The 22,566-nt window shown below is 48.8% G+C and overlaps 1 protein-coding gene across 4 annotated transcripts in view; it reads right to left on the reverse strand.

Annotated features, from left to right (window-relative positions):
• The window catches only part of ARHGAP22 (Rho GTPase activating protein 22), a 206,553-nt gene that overhangs the window by 108,309 nt on the left and 75,678 nt on the right, over nucleotides 1-22,566 (reverse strand). For 3 of the 4 annotated variants that reach the window (XM_066243429.1, XM_066243427.1, XM_066243428.1), the window contains exon 3: nucleotides 4,813-4,900. In XM_066243429.1, coding sequence (XP_066099526.1) covers nucleotides 4,813-4,900 — 88 coding nt within the window. Of the gene's footprint in view, nucleotides 1-4,812; nucleotides 4,901-22,566 lie in introns of those variants that run through there. The other variant, XM_066243431.1, reaches the window with a different exon arrangement.

Genomic DNA, 22,566 nt, shown 5'->3' on the forward strand with positions numbered 1-22,566 from the left:
TGTCTATATCACCAAGAAGAGTGTCTGGGAGGAGTCAAGTCTGCAAGGAGAAGACTGCTGTTAAAGGGCTGGGGTGTGGGTGGCATTTGCCAGGTCAAACTCTGGTCACCAATGACAATATGTGATTTTTTTCCCCCATACCACCAAGCAATTCTCTGACACCAGCTGGGTGTCCTACAATTTAACTCAGTTCTATCTACATGAACAGTGATTTACAACCTTTTTTTTTTTTTTTTAAATCTCAGGGCACATATAAACTAATTACTAAAATATTATAAAATATATTCTATCTTTTGCTGATCTGACCACCCTCCCCCAAATGGGTGTAGTTTTAATTTATTCACATCGGATGGTTGTTGCTGTGTTGGCTGTTGTCATTTTTTTATTTGACAATCTAAGGGAAAAGAGGTCAGTGCTCCTGACTAAATAGTCAGGTACTGCATTCTTGCAGCACACTGATTGGAAATACTTATATATATATGAAGATAGCATTCAGATTACTCAGGTTAAGTCCTAGAAGACCGCCCCCCTTCTCCTGCACAATGACCATTGCAAATTCAGGCTGTCAATTGTGCTCCTGACCAACTTCCTACTGACTGAAACTTCCAACGCCCTCCTCCTTATGTTTGATTAATTTGCTAGAGTGGCTCACAAAACTCAGAGAAATACTTTACTGTTCAGATTACCAGTTTATTATACAAGGATATAACTCAAGAACAGCCAGATGGAGGAGATCTGGCACCGGGCCGCAGACCACCATCCCCTCTCTGAACACACATTCTCCCATAGCACCGTGTGTTTGCCAGCCCAGGAGCTCTCCAAAGCCTGTCCTTTTGGGTTTTTATGGAGGCTTTGCTAGATAGGCAAGATTGATTAAATCACTGGTCATTGACTTTATTCAATCTCATCCTGAACAACCCCCACCCAGAGGGCAGGCTTGGGACATAAGTTCCAACCTTCTAATCACAAGGCTGATTGCCCTGGCAACAAGCCTGATTCTTAGGTGCGGTCCAAAAGTCACCTCATTAACATAACGGAACCACCTTTATCACTCTCCTCAGGTAGGAAATTCCAAGGAATGAGGACAAAGACCAAATATGTATTTCTTCTTATAAATCCCATACCACTGCATGCTGTTAACTGCTCAGGCCAGAGAAGAGGCCTAGCTGCTTTCTGGGGCCTGGCTTCTTCTGGCCTCACCCAGAGCCAGCCTAAGGTCCTGGTGTAGCCAGAGCTGGCTTAAGCTGTAGCCCTCTCCCTACACCCTGAATGATTGGGGAGGGAGCAGTAAGAATCAGAGGTATGGCCCAGCTGAAATGGTTGAGGGTGGGCAGGAGGCATGGTTGGCCTGCTGTGGAATCAGCAAGTCTCTCCACTAGATGGCACTTACAATTTAACTTTTCCGCTTATTTTTAATTCTATCTTGATAAAAAAATTGTGATATTTTTATATTGTTGGAAGAGCACAAATAGAACTATGACTTAAAATTTATATAGTTGATTATGCATTATCACACTTGCATTTCTATTACATTTTCAAGAGTTGTCAAGTTTTCCCCACTCAGACATGTGCCCGCACTTGAGCTTCCTAGCCAGAATAGGAGTCTTTCTTCCTCAATGCTCCCCAAAGGCCAACTGAACCCTTCACTGTCCACACCCAGCCCACTTTCCCTGGGCAGCCTGCCTGTGCCTCCCCAACCTCAACCCAAAGCAAGTGCAAAGGGCAAGAGGGCAGAGGTGGCGTCCTAGAGACCTGTGAGAACCAGGTGCTTTCACTACTGCTGGGCTTGCTAGAAAGGGGTGCAGGAAGCTCTCCTTGCTCGAGCCACATCCCCAGACCTCCCAGGCCCAGGTGGTTAAGATATCAGAACCTATGCCAGGTGTCTGTGTTGGAGGGCACCTTGGAGTGTTGCTTTAGAAGTCAGACTGCCTGGACACAGCGCTAAACCTAGTACTACCTGGCTGTGTGTCCTTGGGCAAGTCTCCTATCCTTTTCTTTTTAAAAAATTTTTATTTATTGATTTCCACTAGAAAAGGAGAGAGAGAGAGAGAGAGAGAGAGAGGAACATTGAGCTATTCCTGTATGTGCCCTGACTGAGGATCAAACTGGCAACCCTTGCACTTCGAGACAATGCTCTAACCCAGTGGTAGTCAACCTGGTCCCTACTGCCCACCAGTGGCCGTTCCAGCTTGCATGGTGGGCGGTAGCAGGGCAATCAAAGTATAAATAAGAAGATAGATTTAACTATAGTAAGTTGTTTTATAAAGATTTATTCTGCCAAACTTAACAAAAATCCGACATAAAGTACTTGGTAAGTAATTATTATTATATGCTTTAACTTGCTGTAACTCTGCTTTATAAATTTTATAAAGTAAAGTTACTTCCCTACTTTATAAATCACCATTATTGTGGAACCGGTGGGCGGTTAGAAAATTTTACTACTAACAGAGATACAAAAGTGGGTGGTAGATATAAAAAGGTCGACTACCCCTGCTCTAACCAATGGAGCTATCCGGCCAGGACAACTGCTATCCTTTCTAATCTTCAGTGCCCTCTTAAATAAAATAAGCATACAAGTACCCTTATCTAAGATGGATGTTTTGATTACTGCGATAGGCAAAATAAAGGCCCCACAGAGAGGTCCCTATCCTAATTCCTGGAACTTGTGCATGTTACTGTAAGGTATTCTCCCCACCGAGGAAGAAGGAAGGGGCGTAGCCATGAAGTGTGGAATAATAAAAGCTTTATTTAGTACAGCGCATCTCGCCCAATGATGTTCCCTGGTCTTGGGGACAGAGGCCAGGGAAGTCGCATGGGGTGACCCGCGTGGGGGATATTTAAAGGGTCTCTAGGGTGGTCGAGCTAATATGACGTGGTGAAATCTCACTGGCTGATGGAGGTGTCACTCTTTTCCCAAGGACTCTTGGGAAGTTTCTTTCTGCGGATGGATGTGGGCTGCTCTAGCCAAAGTTCCCAGGTCTGGGTTCCTCACGTGACCTTCTCCCATTGCTGACTACCCTACAGTTACTTTACATGACAAGTGTATCTTTAGGCTTCTAGAGTCAAGAAATCCTTGTAATTAGCTCTGACCAGATAAAGGGAATACCCACTGAGGATTTTCCCTTTCTGGTCCTTGGGGCACATGCCCAGTGCCTTTCTGAGTTTATAGCTGTATTCACCTCCATCTTTCCATTCTCCAGGCTCAGGACCCTTCCCCCAGCCCTTCCTTCTATGTACCCAGCTCCCTCTCCCCTAGATGAGAGGATCCTGTCTACCTCACTGCCCTCCTTCATTTCTTCTCTGTCTTCCCTGCAGAAGCCTTTACTCCCGTTCCACAGTCAACCAAGCCTCAGTCTTCCCCTCCCTCCCCTGCCATCACGCCATTGTCACCTTCCATGGGCCTTGCAGAAGATGAAGTGCCCAAGTAGGGAGTGCCTAAATGAGGTCCGCATGCAGGGCACACCTTTGGAGGGTCTCTCTGAGCTCCAGTTCCAGCCAGTGCCTCATGGAACGCCCACATGGAGAGAGCAAAGGTGACCATGGCCAGCCCCAGGCTTGCATTTGCTCACTTGGGCTCCCAGTGGGCAGCTTGCTGCTGGCTGGCCTGAGCCTGGGCTATTAATCCAGGCCTTGTTGGGCGGCCTAGAGCAGGTCACCTTGTCCGAGTGGTTGGGTGACCATGCTGCTCTGAGACTGGTGACTCAGGGTCTCACAGACCCCAGGGAGGCCCTAGCATAGTCAGCTCACCACCATCATGTCTCAGCAGAAGGTCTAAAATCGACACAGGCTAATGGAACATGATGAGGAGACGCCCTGCCTAGATCCTCAGGCACACTGTTCCCATCCATGTGGTGTCCTCCTCAAGCTCTGTCGAAGGCCTTCTCTCAGTGCAGAGAGCTTGGTCCACTGCAGGGCAGGGCAGATGAGCCCGTGGATGCTCCCCAGGAAGCAGCTCTCCACTAACAGCTGGCGTGTACTCCTGCCTATTCACTCCTGGACAAGACATCTCTGAGGCCTGCTCCCCACTCTCCACAGGACCCCCGTGGAGCTGAGTCCCAGGAGCCCCTGCAGAGCCAGCTCACCACCCACCCGGACTCTCCTGGGCTGCCCTCCCTCCCTGCTCCCTTCTCCATGCTCTTTGAGCATTGCTTCCGAATGAACTGTCCCAGAGTCTGCTTCATGCAGAAGAGGTGGGGGGAGGGGGTTGGGAGAGTGGGGGTGGGGGAGGGAGGTGGGAGGTTGTCAGGCTGAATACAACACAACCTGACTGCAGAGCCAGGCCCTTTTGTGAGCAGATTGGCCCATCTCTAAGACACATGCACTTTAAGCTCAATAAAAATCGCATCTTAAGGAACTTCAAAAACGTGTTTTGTGACCACTAACATGATACTGGTTCTTTGGCTTAAATTATTTCCTTCTTCCCACCACAGTGCAATTCTTCATTTTGGACTTCATGGCCAAGCTTATTTTAACACTCTGACTTTGGGCTAGCGATGTATCTGCACATGACCCAGATCTATTATTTGGACTGGCATCCTAAGGTGTCCCAGATGACTGGTTTCTTCCCATTGCAATTTAAAAATCCATGAAAAGCTAATTACCCACATAAATATCCACATAATTGATTAAATTTTCTAATTTGCCCCAAATTTGCAATATCTTCTAGATGTGGCCCAAGTTTTTGTGCCGTGCTTAGACATGGTGCTGGAGTTTTGTGAAGGAGCTTCACTCTGCCTAGGCTGAAGGCAAGGTGATACCCCACTGGGGCCACCAGACCAGCCCCAGCACAGAGCCCCAGGTGCTCAGGCCTACCTGGGCTGATCTCAAAGAGGTGCTTCCCCACATCCTCAGGGCCAGGAAGAAGTTGGTTCACCTGCGTCCCTTGCAGAGAAATAAATCCCTAAAGCAGAGAGACAAACACAAACACAAGTGGCATGAGATGACTGGGAAAGGACTTCCGGGTCGGGTTTCCAGGAGAGGGCAGGTGGGGTCAGGGCCGGCCCTCCAGGCCCTGGCTGGTAAGGTGGAGGCCTGCAGGCTCCCTCCTCAAGTTAGGTGCCAGGTTCAGCTGAGGCCCTGCACAGGTCCCAGTGGGGTGGGGGGAGGCACTTCTGTCTGGACATACTGTTGGAGGGGGTCCGCCTACAGGGACCACATCACTGCCCAGCATTGTCATTCCACTGGCAGTGATGGAAACACAAGTCTGGAGAAGAGGGGAGGCTCCCATCAAGCAGAAAGCTTCCTGTTTCTAGGTCCCCTTCTGGGCAGGAGTTTTAGGTTGGAATTGGCTTCTCCTATGTAATTGTCCCTGAGGTGACATGACAGAAAGGATCAGCAGACCAGTGTCACTCCAGTGACACCTGCTCCTGGCCAGGTGAGATTTCACTTAACTGTTTAATGGGAGTCAGCTGTCATATAGGAGGTCCCCGGCACACATCATGCCACATGCCTGGTATACCTGTATGTGAACATTCCTGGGGTCACACCGTCAGTAAGTAGTGGAGCCAGGATTTGAACCCTGGCAGTTAGGCTATAGGGATGGAGTTTAAAATGTATTTCCCATGGAGAGAACCACACACAGTCAAGGCTGGGCAAATGTGAGCACTAACAGAATGGAGAAAGGCCTCTAGAGAGATCAGTCACTGACATGGAGAGGGTGACACAGGAGGCCCACTCCACCCTCTGGTCCTGAAGTCTGGCAGCAAGGCTGGAAGACACAGGGGGAATGCATGGGGTGTAGAAATGGGTAGACTGGGTCTGCATCCCAACCCTGCACTCTGGCTGTGTCACTGTAGATAGACTACTTGGCTTCTCTGAACCTCATTTCCACATCTCTACAATGAAGCATGGGAACTCCCACTTCTCAGGGATGTGGAGACTTCAGATTCCTATGCAGGAAGTCCTGCTCTGGATTGAGGTGCTGTTGTAACTACCTTGACCTACCTTTCCCCCAACCAGCGAGGCCTCCTTCATCCCCTTCTCTGTATCACTGACTGATCTCTGTGGAAGCCTTTCTTCATTTGGTTCATGCTCACATTTGCCCAACTTAGACTTTTTGTGGCTTTTTGTTTTTTAATTTTATTAAATTTTTTTACTTATTAAATTTATTAGGGTGACATGGATTAATAAAATTAAGTAGGTTTCAGCTATACAAGTACATTGCATCATGTGTTCACCATCTCATGTGTGGTTTTAACTACATGTTTTTAATTCTCCCATGGGAAACTCCTGTTAAACTCCATCCTCATCACCTAATGGCCTGGGTTCAAATCCTGACCCAGCTACTCACTGGTCATGTGTCCCCGGCAAATGATGTACCTTTTCTGTGCAACCTCCGAATGTCCTTGTCTGTGACACAGGAATAATAATAGCACTTTGTGAGGCTCCTGTGAGCACACATATTTTTATATTACAAATATAATCTAATATATATATATATATATATATATAATAAATATACTTCTCCCTTAAGACTAGTATCAAGACAATGATGTTTATTCTCATCATTTCTATTAAACATTGATTGCCCTGGAGTCCTACCTGCTATAATAAGGCAAGAAAAAAAACAATAAAAGTTGTCCAGATTGGCCCTGGCCGGTTGGCTCAGCAGTAAAGCTTCGGCTCGGTGTGTGGAAGTCCCAGGTTCGATTCCCGGCCAGGGCACACAGGAGAAGCGCCCATCTGCTTCTCCACCCCTCCCCCTCTCCTTCCTCTCTGTCTCTCTCTTCCCCTCCCACAGCCAAGGCTCCATTGGAGCAAAGTTGGCCCGGGCACTGAGGATGGCTCCTTGGCCTCTGCCCCAGGCGCTAGAATGGCCTCTCACTTTCCCTCCGATTAAAATCCAGGGATAATTAGTCTCTGTGTCCTCTAACCAGAGTGCATGAGCCCCTGGCCACCCCAAGAATGATCCATCTTGGGAACAACTCCCAGGGTCTCGATGGTCAGGAGACCTCAACTTGTTCTAGGGAAACAGCAAGAGTAATAGCAGCAACAGTGATGAGTTTCTGTTCACCTGTCTCTACTCAGATGACTCACACCCAGAACTTACCCAAGTCATGAAGAGCTAAGTAACTGTGACATCTTAGATCTGAGATGGTGTGGGGCGACCAGGGAACCTCGCAGGGGCTAGCTTTCCTCCAGACTCCACTGCTGGTGGACAGTGAGTGCTTAGACATGTCTGCCATGCCCAGTCTCCTCTCCCTCTCTGTTCAAGGGGGTTCTCTGGGAACTAGATGTGTGAGAGAGAACAGGGGGCCTGGGACAGGGCTGGGCTGTCACTAGCACTCAGCAAGGTGACTCGGAGGAGGTGTCTTAGGGAGAACTTGTTACAGCTCTGGCTGAGACAGGGCTTGCCCGACCAGATGGGTCTCAGTTTCCTCCTCTGCACTGTGGAGTGTTTTGAGGAGTTCATGAGTTAATGCCATGACATTACTGAGTTCAGCATGTGACCAGCGTAAGTGGTATTGTTGTGATATGTGAATCATTACAGAGTTAAAGAGCAGAGCACTTATGACCATTTTATAGAAGTTATTTTGTGTGTGTGCGTGTGTGTGTATAATTACAGTGCTTATAATCACAGTAACATTGCCATTGGGTCCAGCGCTGAGGCCTGATTTTCTTACTGTTAAAATGAGGATATTAACCTCTGCCCCACGTTTCTCACTGGGTTGCCTGAGCTGGTGCTCTGTAAGTGCTAAATGCTGAATGAACAGGAGTACTGATCATAGTTATTTCAGGACCTGTTCTGGCCACTGTATAGGTTCATTTGGTTTGTTTCTAGGAACAACCCACTTCCCAATTATATCATTGCTTGTGCCACAAAAGAAGGTGGCATGCAGATTCAGCAGTCTCCAGAAAAGTGAAGGACAGGGTTCTTCCTTCCTAGTTAGTGAAGACCATCCAACCCACCGGGATCTCCTGCAGTGCCTGGGATGTTTGCATGTCCCTCACCAGTCTGAGTTTAGGAGAGAGTGCCAGTTTGGAGACCTTTACACCTAATTCGGCTCTCTTTCAAACCAGATCAAAGGCTGGTTGTCTGGGAATTCTCCATTTTTCGCCACGTCTAGAGAAAGACGGTCTGATAACCATCTTCTAAAGTGCTTAGCAAGTGGCACAATAAGACTTCCTCCTGAAGCATCTTAGGAAGTTGCAGACATGTTTTAAAAAGCAACCACTCAGTGTTCCTTATCTTCTATAATTCTGATTGTGGCCTCAGAGCAATCTTAAAAGGCTTTAGCCTGTGACACCAAACCAGGAACTGAACCCCTCAAATTTTATATAACCCAGATCAGAATGAAGTTCACAGCCAAGGGGAGAGGCATCATCCCTCTTCTGTATCACAGAAGCCTGTACCCGGGCTCCATTACTGTCCAAAATGCAGATAGTAAAAGAGAGCCTAAAGTCAGAGACAAATTGCTCCTTGATAGAGGCACTTCTCTTCCCAAGGAGTTGAGATGAGTCACATATGCAGCCTCATCCTCTGCTCAGGACTTTGTCCTGAAGTTTCTCCCAACAGATGCCAGAGGGACACACTTGTGTGCTCCTCGTGTCTTCACACCCTACGTCACCCTGTGTTTTGGTTGTACCCAGTCTCCCTAGAGCAGTGGTCAGCAAACCGGCTCGCGAGCCACATGTGGATCTTTGGCCCCTTGAGTGAGGCTCTTCCACAAAATACCACGTGTGGGTGCTACCTCAATAAGGAACATACCTACCCATATAGTTTAAATTTAAAAAGTTTGTCTCGCAAAAGAAATTGCAATCGTTGTACTGTTGATATTTGGCTCTGTTGACTAATGAGTTTGTCGACCACTGCCCTAGAGAAGCTGTCATCAAGTGAAGTGTGCTCTTCTGGTCAGTGTCTGAGGATGGCACTGTGCCCTGCAGAAGGCAGAGGCTACAGGTCTAAGAGCCAGTTCCCTGCACTTTCCCATAATGCTCCTGTTGGCCACAGCCTGAATCCCTCATCTGCAGAGCTATTGGGCCCAGGACCTGAGTCTATGAAAGTCCACGTGGGATCTAAGAGTGAGCTGGGACCTGAAACAGACTTGCTGGTCAAGCCTGGAGTCTGCACAGAGTCTTCAGGAATGCTCCAGAACCCTCCAGCCACAGAGCTGACAGCCCCTCCCAAACCCTGAAGGAGTGCTCTTTACAGGGTGGGTGGACCTGTTAGTTCCATGCCATTCCACAGTCCTGACCTAGATTCCTTGTGCAGTGAGAGGCCCTGGAATGTGAAAAGGATTCCCTCTTCTTCCTGGACTCACTGAGCTAAATCATAGGTCTCTTTGCCTCCTTAGAATAGCTCTACAGCAGAGCGAGTGACCCCTTGCTCAAGCCAGTGACCTTGGGCTCAAGCTAGTGACCATGGGGTCATGCCTATGATCTCATGCTCAAGCCAGTGACCCTGCACTCAAGCCAATGATTTCAGGGCTCAAACCTGGGTCCTCTGCATCCTAGTCCTATGCTCTATCCACTGTGCCACCACCTGGTCAGCATATTCTTTTATTTTTTTAAGATACTTATTACTTATTCATTTTTATGGGGGGGGGGAAGAATTATCAATTCATAGTTTCTTCATTTTAGTTGTTTATGGATTGCTTCTGGTATGTACCTTGAGCAGGGAACCCAGGGTTTCAAACTTGGGACCTCAGCATTCCAGGTTAATGCTCTATCCACTGCCCCACCCCAGGTACCCAGGTAGGCATGACTAATACATTCTTTTTTTTTTTGTATTTTTCTGAAGTTGGAAATGGGGAGGCAATCAGACAGACTCCCCTATGTGCTCGACCGGGACCCACCTGGCATGTCCACCAGGGGCGATGCTCTGCCCATCTGGGGTGTTGCTCTGTTGCAACCAGAGCCATTCTAGTGCCTGAGGCAGAGGCCACAGAGCCATCCTCAGCGCCCGGGCCAACTTTACTCCAATGGAGCCTTGGCTGCGGGAGAGGAAAAGAGAGACCGAGAGGAAGGAGAGGGGGAGGGGTGGAGAAGCAGATGGGTGCTTCTCCTGTGTGCCCTGGCCGGGAATCGAACCTGGGACTCCTGCACGCCAGGCCGACGCTCTACCACTGAGCCAACTGGCCAGGGCGACTAATACATTCTTGAGTGCATTAACAGGCCTCCTAGCAACTTGGCTTTTGTCCCTACACCAGTGTTGCTGTATGGTAATTAGTTGTAGGTGCTCACGAAGTGTTGCTCATGTTGTCCTGCTGGGAGCCCACCTTCAGAATCTGGTGGTGGTGCTAGATAAGCTTCAAAACACATATTTTGGGATAATCACTTCAAGCTTATATTTTCCCTTGATAGGCCACATGTACAAAAACTGTTTTAAGTATATAGCTACTGTTCATTTTAATTTAGGAAATGAACTTCTATTTGATTTAAAATAACTTCACTAGAACTTTTTTTTTTTTTGACTGTTCAGTCTTTTTATTTTATTTTATTTTATTTATTTTTTTAATAAATTTTTATTAATGGTAATGGGATGACATTAATAAATCAGGGTACATATATTCAAAGAAAACATGTCTAGGTTATTTATTTTGTCATTAAATTATGTTGCGTACCCCTCGCCCAAAGTCAGATTGTCCTCCGCCACCCTCTATCTAGTTCTCTGTGCCCCTCCCCCTCCCCTAACTCTCTCCCTCCCTCCCTCCCATGTCCTCCCTCCCCTCACCCCTGGTAACCACCACACTCTTGTCCATGTCTCTTAGTCTCATTTTTATGTAGAACTTTTATTTTGAACTTTGTAATAGTGGGGAGTTATAGCTCTCAAATAGCTGCAAAAAATATGCAGCATTATTTATTTATTTATTTATTTATTTATTTATTTATTTATTTATATTAAGTGAGAGGCGGTGAGGCAGGCAGGCCGAGAGACAGAGCCTTCCTGCCAACCACCTCCTCACAGAGACCTTCACCAGGTGCCACAGCTGAGCTCAGCACCAAGTGGCTACCTAAGATCGTACATGGTCCCAAGAAAAAGACTCCTGGGAAGCTGCTTTGCATGGGCCAGACTCCCAGAGCTGTCTGCATCTTCAGCCCCACGTTTTCCTCATCCAGAGTGAGTCTTCAGAAAATCCTGGTGGTCTGGCTGGTTCCATTCACTGTTCCTCCATCCCTCCATGCCTGACAAGGTCTCTACTGACCTCTTGGGCTCTGAGAATGTAAAGGGCACTCGGAGATCTCCTCTGACCAACTTCACGCCCAGTGATGGACTCTCCTCAGAGCCACTGATGGAGCAGTGGACTACCCCTGGCTTACCCAGCACTGGACATTGGTGCTCATCCTCTCCTGCCAAGTGATGGACTCTCCTCAGAGCCACTGATGGAGCAGTGGACTACCCCTGGCTTACCCAGCACTGGACACTGGAGCTCATCCTCTCCCGCCCAGTGATGGACTCTCCTCAGAGCCACTGATGGAGCAGTGGACTAGCCTTGGCTTACCCAGCACTGGACACTGGAGCTCATCCTCTCCTGCCCAGTGATGGACTCTCCTCAGAGCCACTGATGGAGCAGTGGACTACCCCTGGCTTACCCAGCACTGGACATTGGTGCTCATCCTCTCCCGCCCAGTGATGGACTCTCCTCAGAGCCACTGATGGAGCAGTGGACTAGCCTTGGCTTACCCAGCACTGGACACTGGCGCTCATCCTCTCCTGGCAGACTACAGCACTGGAAGGAGTGTCCCTTGCGTATGGTTGCATGAAGCCTCAGTGCAATTCTATTTGTCCTGGCTATGGCTTCTGGAGAGTCAAAGAATACATATAGTCTTGTTCACATGAGGAGGTAGTGCCTGACCTGGTGACCTTCCCAAGATGTCTTTTCTTTGTATGACTGACTGTGTGTCCCTCATGTGCACAGGCGTTAGTCCAGACCCCTCCCCTTCCTGCTGTGCTGAAAACGTGGTGCCGTGAAGGGACTGTCATTCTCTGGCTGTGACCTGGTCGGACTATGGCTGAGCTCAGTGAGACCTCCTCTCCCTTGTACTAATTTCTGTGCATCACAATACAACCATGGTCCTCAGGAGCCTTCCTGGCAACCCCATCTCGCTGTTGGGCTATAGTGAGCTTGCAACTAATAAAAATTCTCATCTCTGCCTTCTACCTATTTTTCAATCTAGGTCTCTCTATTCTGTGAAAACAAGTAACTTTTTTTTTTTTTTAACAAAAGGGAGGACTTTATATTTTATTTTAATTTCCCAAGATAATTCTGACTGCCAAGATTATTCTGAATCTTAGTGCTGTTTTCCTCCTTTGCTGTTCCTCCAAGACTATAGATTCATAAAGCATGTTTTTTTCTTTAATGTCATCAAAAACAACACATAGTAGTACAATGACTGTGAGAATGGATTCTGTAGTCAGACGTTTAATTTTGGATGGTGGCCCTGTCCTTACTAACTTTGTGTGATCTCAAGCAAGTCGCTAACCTCTCTGAGCCTCAATTTCCTCATCTGGAAAGTGGGGATAACAATAATTTCTAAGTTGTTTCAGTCATCTATTTCTGTGTAACAAACCACCCCAAAATGTAGTGGCTTAACCAATGGGCAGGACTCGATTGGCAGTTCTGCTCCACCTGTCACCGTCCAGAGTAACTCACTCAGCTGGTGGTTGGAACAGGCTAGAAGGTCCAAGAAGGCCTCACTTGCCTATCTGGGACATGTGGCCTCTCTCTTCCACATGTTTCCACATTGTTCTGGGTCCACTCAAGCATCCTCACAGCATAGCTGTGGTTTCCTGGAGCAAAAACAGAAACTGCTTGGCCTCTCAGGGTTCCAAGCCTGGAACCTGCACAGCCTCACCTTAGTCTCATTCTGTTGGTCAAATAGTCACAAAGGCAGCACAGGAGCAGGGTGGGGGGTGAGGGGATGGTTTCCACTTCTTGTTCAAAAGAGGGGCGTGCGTGTATGTGTGTATGTGTGTGTGTCAGGAGGGGAGGACCATCCTTGGAGATAATTACATACTTCATACTGTGAGAATTAAAGAGAGTTCACTCATGGAAAGCACTGAGAAACATGCCTACTTAGTTCGTAATGTACATGTTTCAGTTGTAACCTAGATTCAAACCTACGAAGTAAGGCAGAGCCAAGGTCACAGTCATGCCGCCTACCACTGTATTCCTCTGGCTTGACCAAGCTGGATGAGTTGCTCAGCTTTCCCTGGGTCCAGTCTCCTTTAGGGGAGAAGAAACCACCACCAGACTGTTTCCTCTGTGTTTAGTCTTACACTCATGGCAGCCTGGTCAGCAGATGTGGCTAGTCTCATCTCACAATCAGGAAACTGAGGCTCAGAGAGGGAAACACTTTCTCTGGTGACTAGCTAGTAAGCCGTGAAACCAAAATCCAAAAACCTGCCATTTTTCTCTATCATGCAGGATTGTGTGTGTGTGTGTGCGTGTGTGTGTGTGTCTGTGTCAGAGACAGAAAGAGACAGAGAGAGGGACAGACAAGGACAGACAGAGAGGAAGGGAGAGAGATGAGAAGCATTAATTCTTTGATGTGGCATCTTAGTTTTTCATTGATTGCTTTCTCATATGTGCCTTGAACGGGGGCTATAGTAGAGCAAGTGACTCCTTGCTCAAGCCAGTGACCTTGGGCTTCAAGCCAGCGACCTTTGGACTCAAGCCAGCAATCATGAGGTCATGTCTATGATCCCACTGGCTCAAGCCAGTAATCTGGGATCATGCCTATGATCTCACACTCAAGCCAACAACCCTGTGCTCAAGCTGGTGAGCCTGCACTCAAGCCGGATGAGACCATGCTCAAGCTGAAGGCCTTAGAGTTTCGAACCTGGGTCCTCTTGAGTCCCAGTCCAACACTTTTTCTACTATGCCACTGCCTGGTCAGGTTCATGCAGGATTCTGTAAAATGACTTGCTGAGGTCCAGACACTGGCTGTCAGTGGCAGTCCTGGCAACCACAGGCCTGGACTCATAATGAAAAAACTTAATTTAAGCCACACGCAGGGCTGCTCCTAGGGAGCCCCTGGGGTTTGGATGGTCCCTGCTGTCTGACTTTGTTGCCTGCTTTTCTCATTTTATTTTAGAAGACTTCTTGTGCTTCATGAAGGTCTTTTATTTAGACCCCGTTCTAATGATTATAGGCATCTGATCTCTGGGAGTTTAGGCAACATTGCCAACACCACCACCAGCACCTTCCATCTGTCCATCCCTTAGTGCAGTGGCACCCCAGGACACATGCCAAAAGTGGGAGCAAGTGTAATTCAATGATCTGCCCAAATCTGCTGTTAGTAGGTGGTATAAATGGGATTTGAGTCCAGGTTCTGATTCCAAATATGTTCTCTCCATGATAGTACGCAAGCTTCCATCCTACCTTCCTGTGTATCATTTTCTCCATCTGTATACCATGGGAGTGAATTGTATCTGTCCTTGCAAGGTTCCTGGGAGGCTCAAAGGAAATTGTGCCTCTTTATTCCAACAAGTATCTATTGAGCTTCTCCTACAATGTCAGGCTCTGAGCTCACAGAGATAAACAAAACAGACAAAATCTTGACCTCAATGAACTTACAGTCTCACAGAAAAAAAGGCGGTTCAAAGCTCCTTGCCAACCACCAGGCACTTTACAAAAACAATAAAATATTTTCTCACTTATTAATTCAATGTTTTTCCTTCTTTCCTTCTTTCTTTCCCTCCCTCCCTCCCTCCCTCCCTCCCTCCCTCCCTCCCTCCCTCCCTCCCTTCCTTCCTTTTTTCTGTTATTCATATAAGCATCAAATATTACTGAGCATCAAGTGTGTGCCAGGCACTGTGGTGGCAGGTGGGGAAAGAGAAATGCTGAGACAGACTTGGGGCCCCGCCTGCATGAAGTTTACTGTTTAGAAGGGAGAACAGACATTAAACTAAATAAGTGCTATCAAATAACAATAGCAATCTCAACAACAGCCACAGTAATAATAATAATTAATAAGGATGACTTGGCTGGTTTGAGCAACAGTTTACTAATTGTGAAGGATGCTCAGGCAGTGTTTGCTAATTCAATTCTCACTGAGTCGAAGTAATGAGGTCTAGAGGTGAAAGAGCATCTGAGACATGAGGTGGATGCTGCCCAGTTGACATCTTACTGAGGCCCCAGGTGGTGCTGCACTGGTGTGCAGTCTCACCACTCCCAAGTGGCGAGGTTCTATGGCAGTCGCTCAACAGCAGAGCAAAGAGCACTTGCCAGCAGTCTTCACCTGCAGATTGCAGATTTCAAAGGCTCTGGTCTTGTACTCATTAATCTAGGCCTGATTCTAGCCCCTCTCACCTCCCCGCCCCAGCTCCCTCATCTGAAACATGGAGACAATTAGGCACCTTCTTCAGGGGCAAGGACCCAGGGGACCGGAAATGGTTTTTCCCTTTGAGGCAGGTTTGGTAAACAGCGGAAAGGGATAGTGGGCTGGGAGCTCGCACACTCTGTGATCTTCAAGCTCCAGGGTTAGATGGCTGCTCCTTCCTTCCCTGTGATTTTCCCTCTTTTTAAAACATTTCTGGTTTCTGACTGTCCAGTTTTAATGGTCACTCCTAGAAGGGCATCTGCTTTCCCATCCATCTTGTCTTTCCTCCTCCCAGTTCTAAGCTTTTAGTATTAATTAAATCACAGTTTAAATCAGTCTCCTTTCCACTGCAGGCCGACCATCACTTACTCTGCTGGAGAAAATCAAAACAAAGCCCGGCTTCTCTTCTCGCGGAGGGACTCTAAGTCTTGTCTGCTGCATGGGCCACATGGAGCAGCAGCAGATTTGAGACTCTGTTTTGCAGGTTGTCAGTGTCACTCCCTCTCTTTTCTCCCCTGCTGCTTCCAGGGCTCTTACCCCCTGCCTCCAGCACACGGTGGTTTCCTATGCCACACGGGATGTCAGGACCACAGCCCCACCTGAATGGTCCTTCTCCAGGCTGGCTCTCTCTCAACCCTTCAAGTCAATCTCTTAAGTCATCCCCATGCTGTTGTGGGATGACTTTCATCTTGGAGCTCTAAGGCCAAGTGTGAGCCCCTAAACCCTCATAGCCCCCCATCACCAATGAAGGAATCAGGACCCATTCCCAAGGTGTGGCACTCAAGCACCCTCCTCCACTGCACACCCAGCTTCTGACACCACATCTGAGCTTTGTGTTCCTGTTGACACCCTGACCTCCACGTTATTCTTCAGAGACTGAACTTCCCTTGGACACGAGCTGCAAGACACCCAGCCCCCTGCTCCACTGGCAGCAGATCATTTTAAACACAGGATAGGAGCACTTGCCCTGTGTGGGGCCAGCTCTGCCAAGGTGGGCTGGGCTCTGAGCGAACCCTTTGACCCTCTTCTGAGCCCCTTTCTGGTTACCCGAAAAAGAACTTTCTAGAGCTGTGTCCCGGTGCCATTCCTTTATGATTTTAGTTTTCTTTTCCTTGTGTAAATTAAAAATACTTTAATGTATGGACTTCAAAATATATAGTTGTGGGGCAGCTGTGTTAGGCTTGCTTGCTGGTTTACCAGCTGCGAGCACTTTGCTTGATTACTGCACAAGCACCTGGCAGAGGCCCGTGTGCATAGTCTATATAAGGCTATGGGTGCTTCTCCTGGGTGGTGATTGTCCCAGATCACTCTCCTGCCAGTGAGATGCGGTTTTCCTTGTTCCCTTGCCCTTACTGTGAGTAGCAGGTTTTCTTTTGTTTATCAGCTCTTTCCCTTTTGTTGTTAATTTGCTCACCTATCTTTGCGAGCATCCAATAAATGGGTATAGCTTGACATTTTTTAGGTCTGCAGTTCCTCTACCATATCCCCAAATCCAATATGAACCAGCTTGGCCTCAGCCACCAGCATTACATCTGGCATAGCGGGCAGGGTTTAGAGCAGATGAATATGGAGCCACCAACACCCTTGAAGGGTGGGGTAGAGGAGTGGTTGCTATTCTCCAGTATATGGTTCCCTGTGCTGTACTTTTGGGGGCTGTAGACTGGCTGTTATTTACAGCCCTGTGAGAGGAAACTGAGAGCTCTGTGTGAGAGGAGATCCAAGGTCAAAAGCTCCAGGGTGAGCTGTGCAGCGAGCAGCAACAACTGCAAGAGCTGGAACAGTCACTGGAGAAGGAGCTGCAATCCAAGAATTGCAAGTCAGACTGCAGGCTGAGAACCGGCAACAGTGTAATCTGGAGTCAGCACTGGAGAGGGAGGCCAACCGGGTTCAAGGGTTGCAGTGTGAGGTGCAGGTTGAGCACCAATGATGCCTGGAACTGGAGCAGTCTCTGGAGAAGGAATTGCAGGTTTGTGAGTTGCAGTTTGCCTTGGAATCTGAATGTTGGCAGAGATGGCTGTTGGAGAAACACCTGTGGGTTCAGGAGCTCAAGAGTCAGCTTCAGGCTGAGAGCTGGCAGCCACAGGAGCCGAAGCGGACGCAGAAGATGGAGCTGCATTCCTACTGGCGGACTGGCTCTGAGTCAGCAGGAGCAGGCGTTTCTGAGTCCTCTGCTTCCGAGGAGGAGGCTCGGGCTGCAACTGCCATCTGCAGACTCAGAGCCTGGCATGTGGTTGCTAAGAAGGTAAAGACCCAGCAGCAAAGAGTCCCTCAGGGGCAACCACAGCCTCCTCCACAGATAGTGGAGCACTCTGTGGTCCAGCCCTACACCCAGGCAGAGCTGACAGAGTTGGGGGCACAATTAAGGCAGAAACCCATGGAGCCTGGTCACTGAGGTTGTGGGACATAAGGGTGGATGGCATCATGCTCTCCAGAACAGAGGTGGAGAAATTGGCCACCATTACCACACACTCGTCCTTGAGGCAGCGTCTTCAGAACTGCTATGACAACCCAGGAAACCATACCCTATTAGAATGGGTGATGGCTGCCATTTGTTTGGTCTGGCAGAATGCCGAGGACTTGCCAGGGGCAGTGAGTCGGTGGCAGTGCTACAGTGAGTTAGTAAAGGTCCTTTGGGAACCAGGTATGAAGAATACTGTTTTCAACTCAGGGTCCCATGGACCAGATGAGGAAGTATTTACAGCCAGGATACAGGATACCCTCTGCAGTGCCCCATCAGCCCCTTTTGGGTCACTAGTGGCTATCCTGGGCCCCTATGTGGGACAGCCCATCAATGCAGTTACACAGATAGTAGCAGATTTGGGGGAGCTGGAGGCAGTGCAGAATCACAATGCTGTAAGGGTTGCTGCCCCTCTGACTAGCAAGAGGAATGGGCCTGTGAAAGTTACCCGAACACAGATGTGGGTAGATTTAATTGCAGCTGGGGCAGATAGGGAGAAATTGGATGACAAGCCTAATAAGGTTCCTTTGGAGCTTTGGCAGCAGCTTAAACTAGGACAGAGGTTCCAGCCACTGAGATGAATGGCCCAGCAGCTACCAATAAAACAGTTGGTGTGTGGTCCTGGCCAGTTGGCTCAGTGGTAGAGTGTCGGCCTGGCGTGCAGGAGTCCCGGGTTCTATTCCCGGCCAGGGCACACAGGAGAGGTGCCATCTGCTTCTCCACCCCTCCTCCTCTCCTTCCTCTCTGTCTCTCTCTTCTCCTCTCGCAGCCAAGGCTCCATTGGAGCAAAGTTGGCCCGGGTGCTGAGGATGGCTCTATGGCCTCTGCCTCAGGTGCTAGAATGGCTCTGGATGCAACAGAGCAATGCCCCGGATGGGCAGAGCATCACCCCTTGGTGGGCATGCCGGGTGGATCTCAGTTGGGCGCATGCGGGAGTCTGTCTGACTGCCTCCCCGTTTCCAACTTTAGAAAAATACAAAAAACAAAACAAAACAAAAAAAACAGTTGGTGCACGAGCAGCACAGTTACAAGATTATATTATAGAGACCACTGAAGGAGAAGAGGACCCCCAAGACCTGCTGTTCCAGTTTGAATAGGGGGAAGGCTGAGGGACCTGTCTAACAGGGATGGGTGGGGACTGGAGGCCACACATGGAACTGGCTATCCACTGGTCCTCTTCTAATGTACAATGGGTGTTGGCCTTGGTGGATATAGGTGTGGAATGTTTCCCTCTTTATGGGAACCCAGAACAGTTTGCTAAAACCCCAGTGGCCATTGACGGGTATGGGGCCAAACTGTTCAAGTGAAGCCAATAACTATTCCACTGGGGATAGGAAGACTGCCTCCTAAGCCATATAAGGTGTATGTATCTCTCATTCCTGAGTATATTTTGGGGGTAGATGTCTTGCAAGGACTGTGGTTGGAAACTACAGCCGGGGAGTTCTGGCTGTGGATCAGGATTGTGAAGGCTGTATTGCGGGGACAAGTACCACATTCCCCTTTGCAATTACCCGTCCCTCGGCGTGTGACTAACACCAAGCAGTGCCACCTGCCAGGTGGTTATGAAGAAATCACAGGGACAATCTTCGAACTATTGCCTGTGCGCAAACCAGATGGAACCTGGAGAATGACAGTAGATTACAGAGAACTTAATAAAGTTGTTCCCCCTTTGCATGCTGCTGTTCCCTCGATAGCTAACATGATGGATTGGCTAAGCCATGAGTTGGGGACACTCCACTTTGTAGCAGACTTGGCCAATGCCTTTTTCTCTATTGATATAGCTGCAGAGAGTCAAGACCAATTTGCCTTCAGTTGGGAAGGGAGACAATGGACCTTTACAGTATTACCACAGGGCTATATAGCCCCACCTTGTGCCATGGGCTGGTAGCTGCTGCTGACCTGGCTAAATGGAAACAACCAGAGGCAGTTCATATGTATCATTATATCAATGACATTATCCTAACTAGTGACTGTCTTCCAGAATTAGAGCAAGCAGTCCCTACCCTGCTATCCTATATGAAATTATGTGGCTGGGCAGTCAATGTGGGCTAATAACCAGGACCTGGGTTATCTGTTAAGTTTTTGGGAGTTGTCTAGTTGGGTAAGACAAAGGTTATTCCTGATGCAGTTATAGATAAGATCCAAGCATACCCCGTGCCCACTATAGTGAAACAGTTACAGGAATTCCTAGGTGTGTTGGGGTATTGGTGAGCATTCATACCCCATTTGGCTCAGTTACTATGCCCCTTGTACAACCTTATTTGGAAGGAGGTCACTGGGACTGGACTGAGCTGGCACAAGGTGCATTTGCAGCAGCAAAGAGAGCTGTCAAGGTGGCACAGGCCTTGAGTGTGTTTGATCCTGCCAGGCCCTGTGAGCTGGATGTCCATGTAACCCCTGAGGGGTTTGGATGGGGCTTGTGGCAGCGGACAGAGCGCCTGTGGCAACCTGTTGAGTTTTCATCCCAGTTGTGGAAAGACGCTGAAGTCCATTACTCATTAGTGGAAAAACAGTTGGTAGCTGTGTATGCTGCCCTCCTAGCCAACGAGAGTGTTATGACCACAACTCCAGTTACAGTCAAGACCACATACCCTATTGCAGGATGGGTGAGAGATTGGGCAACCAAACCACATAGTGGTATGGCCCAAACCTCTATCCTGGCCAAGTGGGGTGCATACTTGCAGCAACGCTGTGCTCTTAGCACCAGCCCATTGAGGGCAGAACTGCAGGAAGTCTTGGGTCCTGTCACCTATGCGACCTTAGAGTCAGGTGCAGCTGGGGCTCAGGAGGCAGAACCTGAAGTCATTCCCTACCAGGAGGGGCGAATGCCCATCCCCGAGGATGCCTGGTATACTGATGGTTCCAGCAGGGGCCAACTTGCCAAGTGAACAGCCATAACCTTCCGTTTGGCATCTGAGACTATCTGGATGGACACAGGTACAGGCCAAAGCAGCCAATGGGTGGAATTAAGAGCCATATGGCTAGTTGCCCATAATGAGCCTTCACCTCCTGTGATCTGTACTGACAGCTGGGCTGTCTATTGTGGACTGACCCTTTGGATTGCTACTTGGCACATTAACCAGTGGATGGTAATGCACTGTCCGCTATAGGGTCAGGCCATGTGGCAGGACTTATGGGAAATAGGACACCAGAAGCAGGTGACAGTATATCATGTCACAGGGCATGCCCCTCTAGCCATCCTGGGAATGATGAGGCAGATACGTTGGTGAGGGTGCGGTGGTTAAAGACTGCACCTGTAGGTGACGTGGCACAGTGGCTCTACCGGCACCTGCTCCATGGGGGACAGAAAACTATGTGGGCTACAGTTAAGGCGTGGAACTTGCCTGTGTCTTATGCAGAGGTACTTGCAGCCTGTGAGCAATGTGCAGTATGTTCCAAGGAGCACCCTCGGAGACCACTGGTGTCGCATGGACAGATCCAGAGATGTCGTGTTCCACTGACACAGTGGCAGATAGACATCATTGGACCCTTACCAAAGTTGGACAGGTACCAGTATGCAGTCACATGTGTAGATACTGCCACCGGGCTGCTTGCTGCTTACCCTGCCCATAACCCTGACCAGAAGGCAGTCATACAGGCTCTGGACCGCCTGAGTGCTGCGAATGGGTGGCTGCTGGTCCTTGAAAGTGACAATGGCACCCAGTTCACTGGTTCAGTGGTGAGGCAATGGGCTCAAGACCTAGGGGTGGACTGGAAGTATCATGCCCCCTACCACCCCCAGGCTGCTGGTATCACTGAGCGGTATAATGGACTCTTAAAGCAGGGACTGCAACAGGAGAGAGGCACCAGCTCCCTTATTGGATGGACACACTGCTTGTGGACAGTACTCCGGATTTTGAATGAGAGACCTCAATGGGCGGGGGCCAGCTCCTGTGGAGGCCCTCCTGCACCAGGCAGCTGCTCCTACCCAGTTGCAGATACGCACCAAGGATGCTTTGCTCAAGCCTGGCTTTGGATGGCAGGGCAATGTGCTCTTGTCTGCCCCAAATGCCCTCCTTAAAGGCCAACAGCTTCAATGGACATGGCCCTGGACTGTACAGGCCCCCACCTGTGATGGGTAGCCTTGTTGACACCGTGGGGTAGGGGGCTAGAGGTGGACCTCCAGTTAACTCCCTGGGCAACCAGAACCTGACCACCTAAGGTAGAAGTGTATTATCCCTTGAGTGCTCAGGGGGACAGCATTATGAAGGGACCTTTGTAATTTCTTTATGGCCTGTAACGAGTTCTCCCATTTTGCTGCACATGGAACCAGCAGATCCTGGTGTGCAGGCCAATAAGGTTTGGTATACCCGCCCGGGGTGGCCTCTTGTACCTGCTATGGTGCTGTCTGCAGACAGAGCTCTGGCCTGGATTCTGCCAGAAGGGAAAGATTTGCCTCTCTTGGTGCCACTGACCACACTTTCATTTCACCCACGGCTGTGTTTGTAATTCTGTTGTTGTAGACTGTACTATTTTTATTTTTGTAATGGCCCTCACTCCTCACTCATTGTGGAAGAAACCTGTCATGTAGATTGTGAGACGAGCAACCCTAAAGGGGTGGAATGTGGGGCAGCTGTGTTAGGCTTGCTGGCGGGTTTACCTGCTGCAAGCACTTTGCCTGATTGGTGCATGAGCACGTGGCAGAGGCCCGTGTGCATAGTCTAATAAGGCTATGGGTGCTTCTCCTGGGCAGTGGTTCTCCCAGATCGCTCTCCTGCCACAGTGAGGTGCAGTTTTCCTTGTTCCCTTGTCCGTACTGTGAATAGAGTTTCCTTTGTTTATTAGCTCTTTCCTTTTTGTTGTTTATTTGCTCACCTGTCTTTGTGAGTCTCCAATAAACAGGT

This window comes from Saccopteryx bilineata, chromosome 9 (genome assembly GCF_036850765.1).
Source record: "Saccopteryx bilineata isolate mSacBil1 chromosome 9, mSacBil1_pri_phased_curated, whole genome shotgun sequence".
Taxonomy (NCBI): Eukaryota; Metazoa; Chordata; class Mammalia; order Chiroptera; family Emballonuridae; genus Saccopteryx; species Saccopteryx bilineata.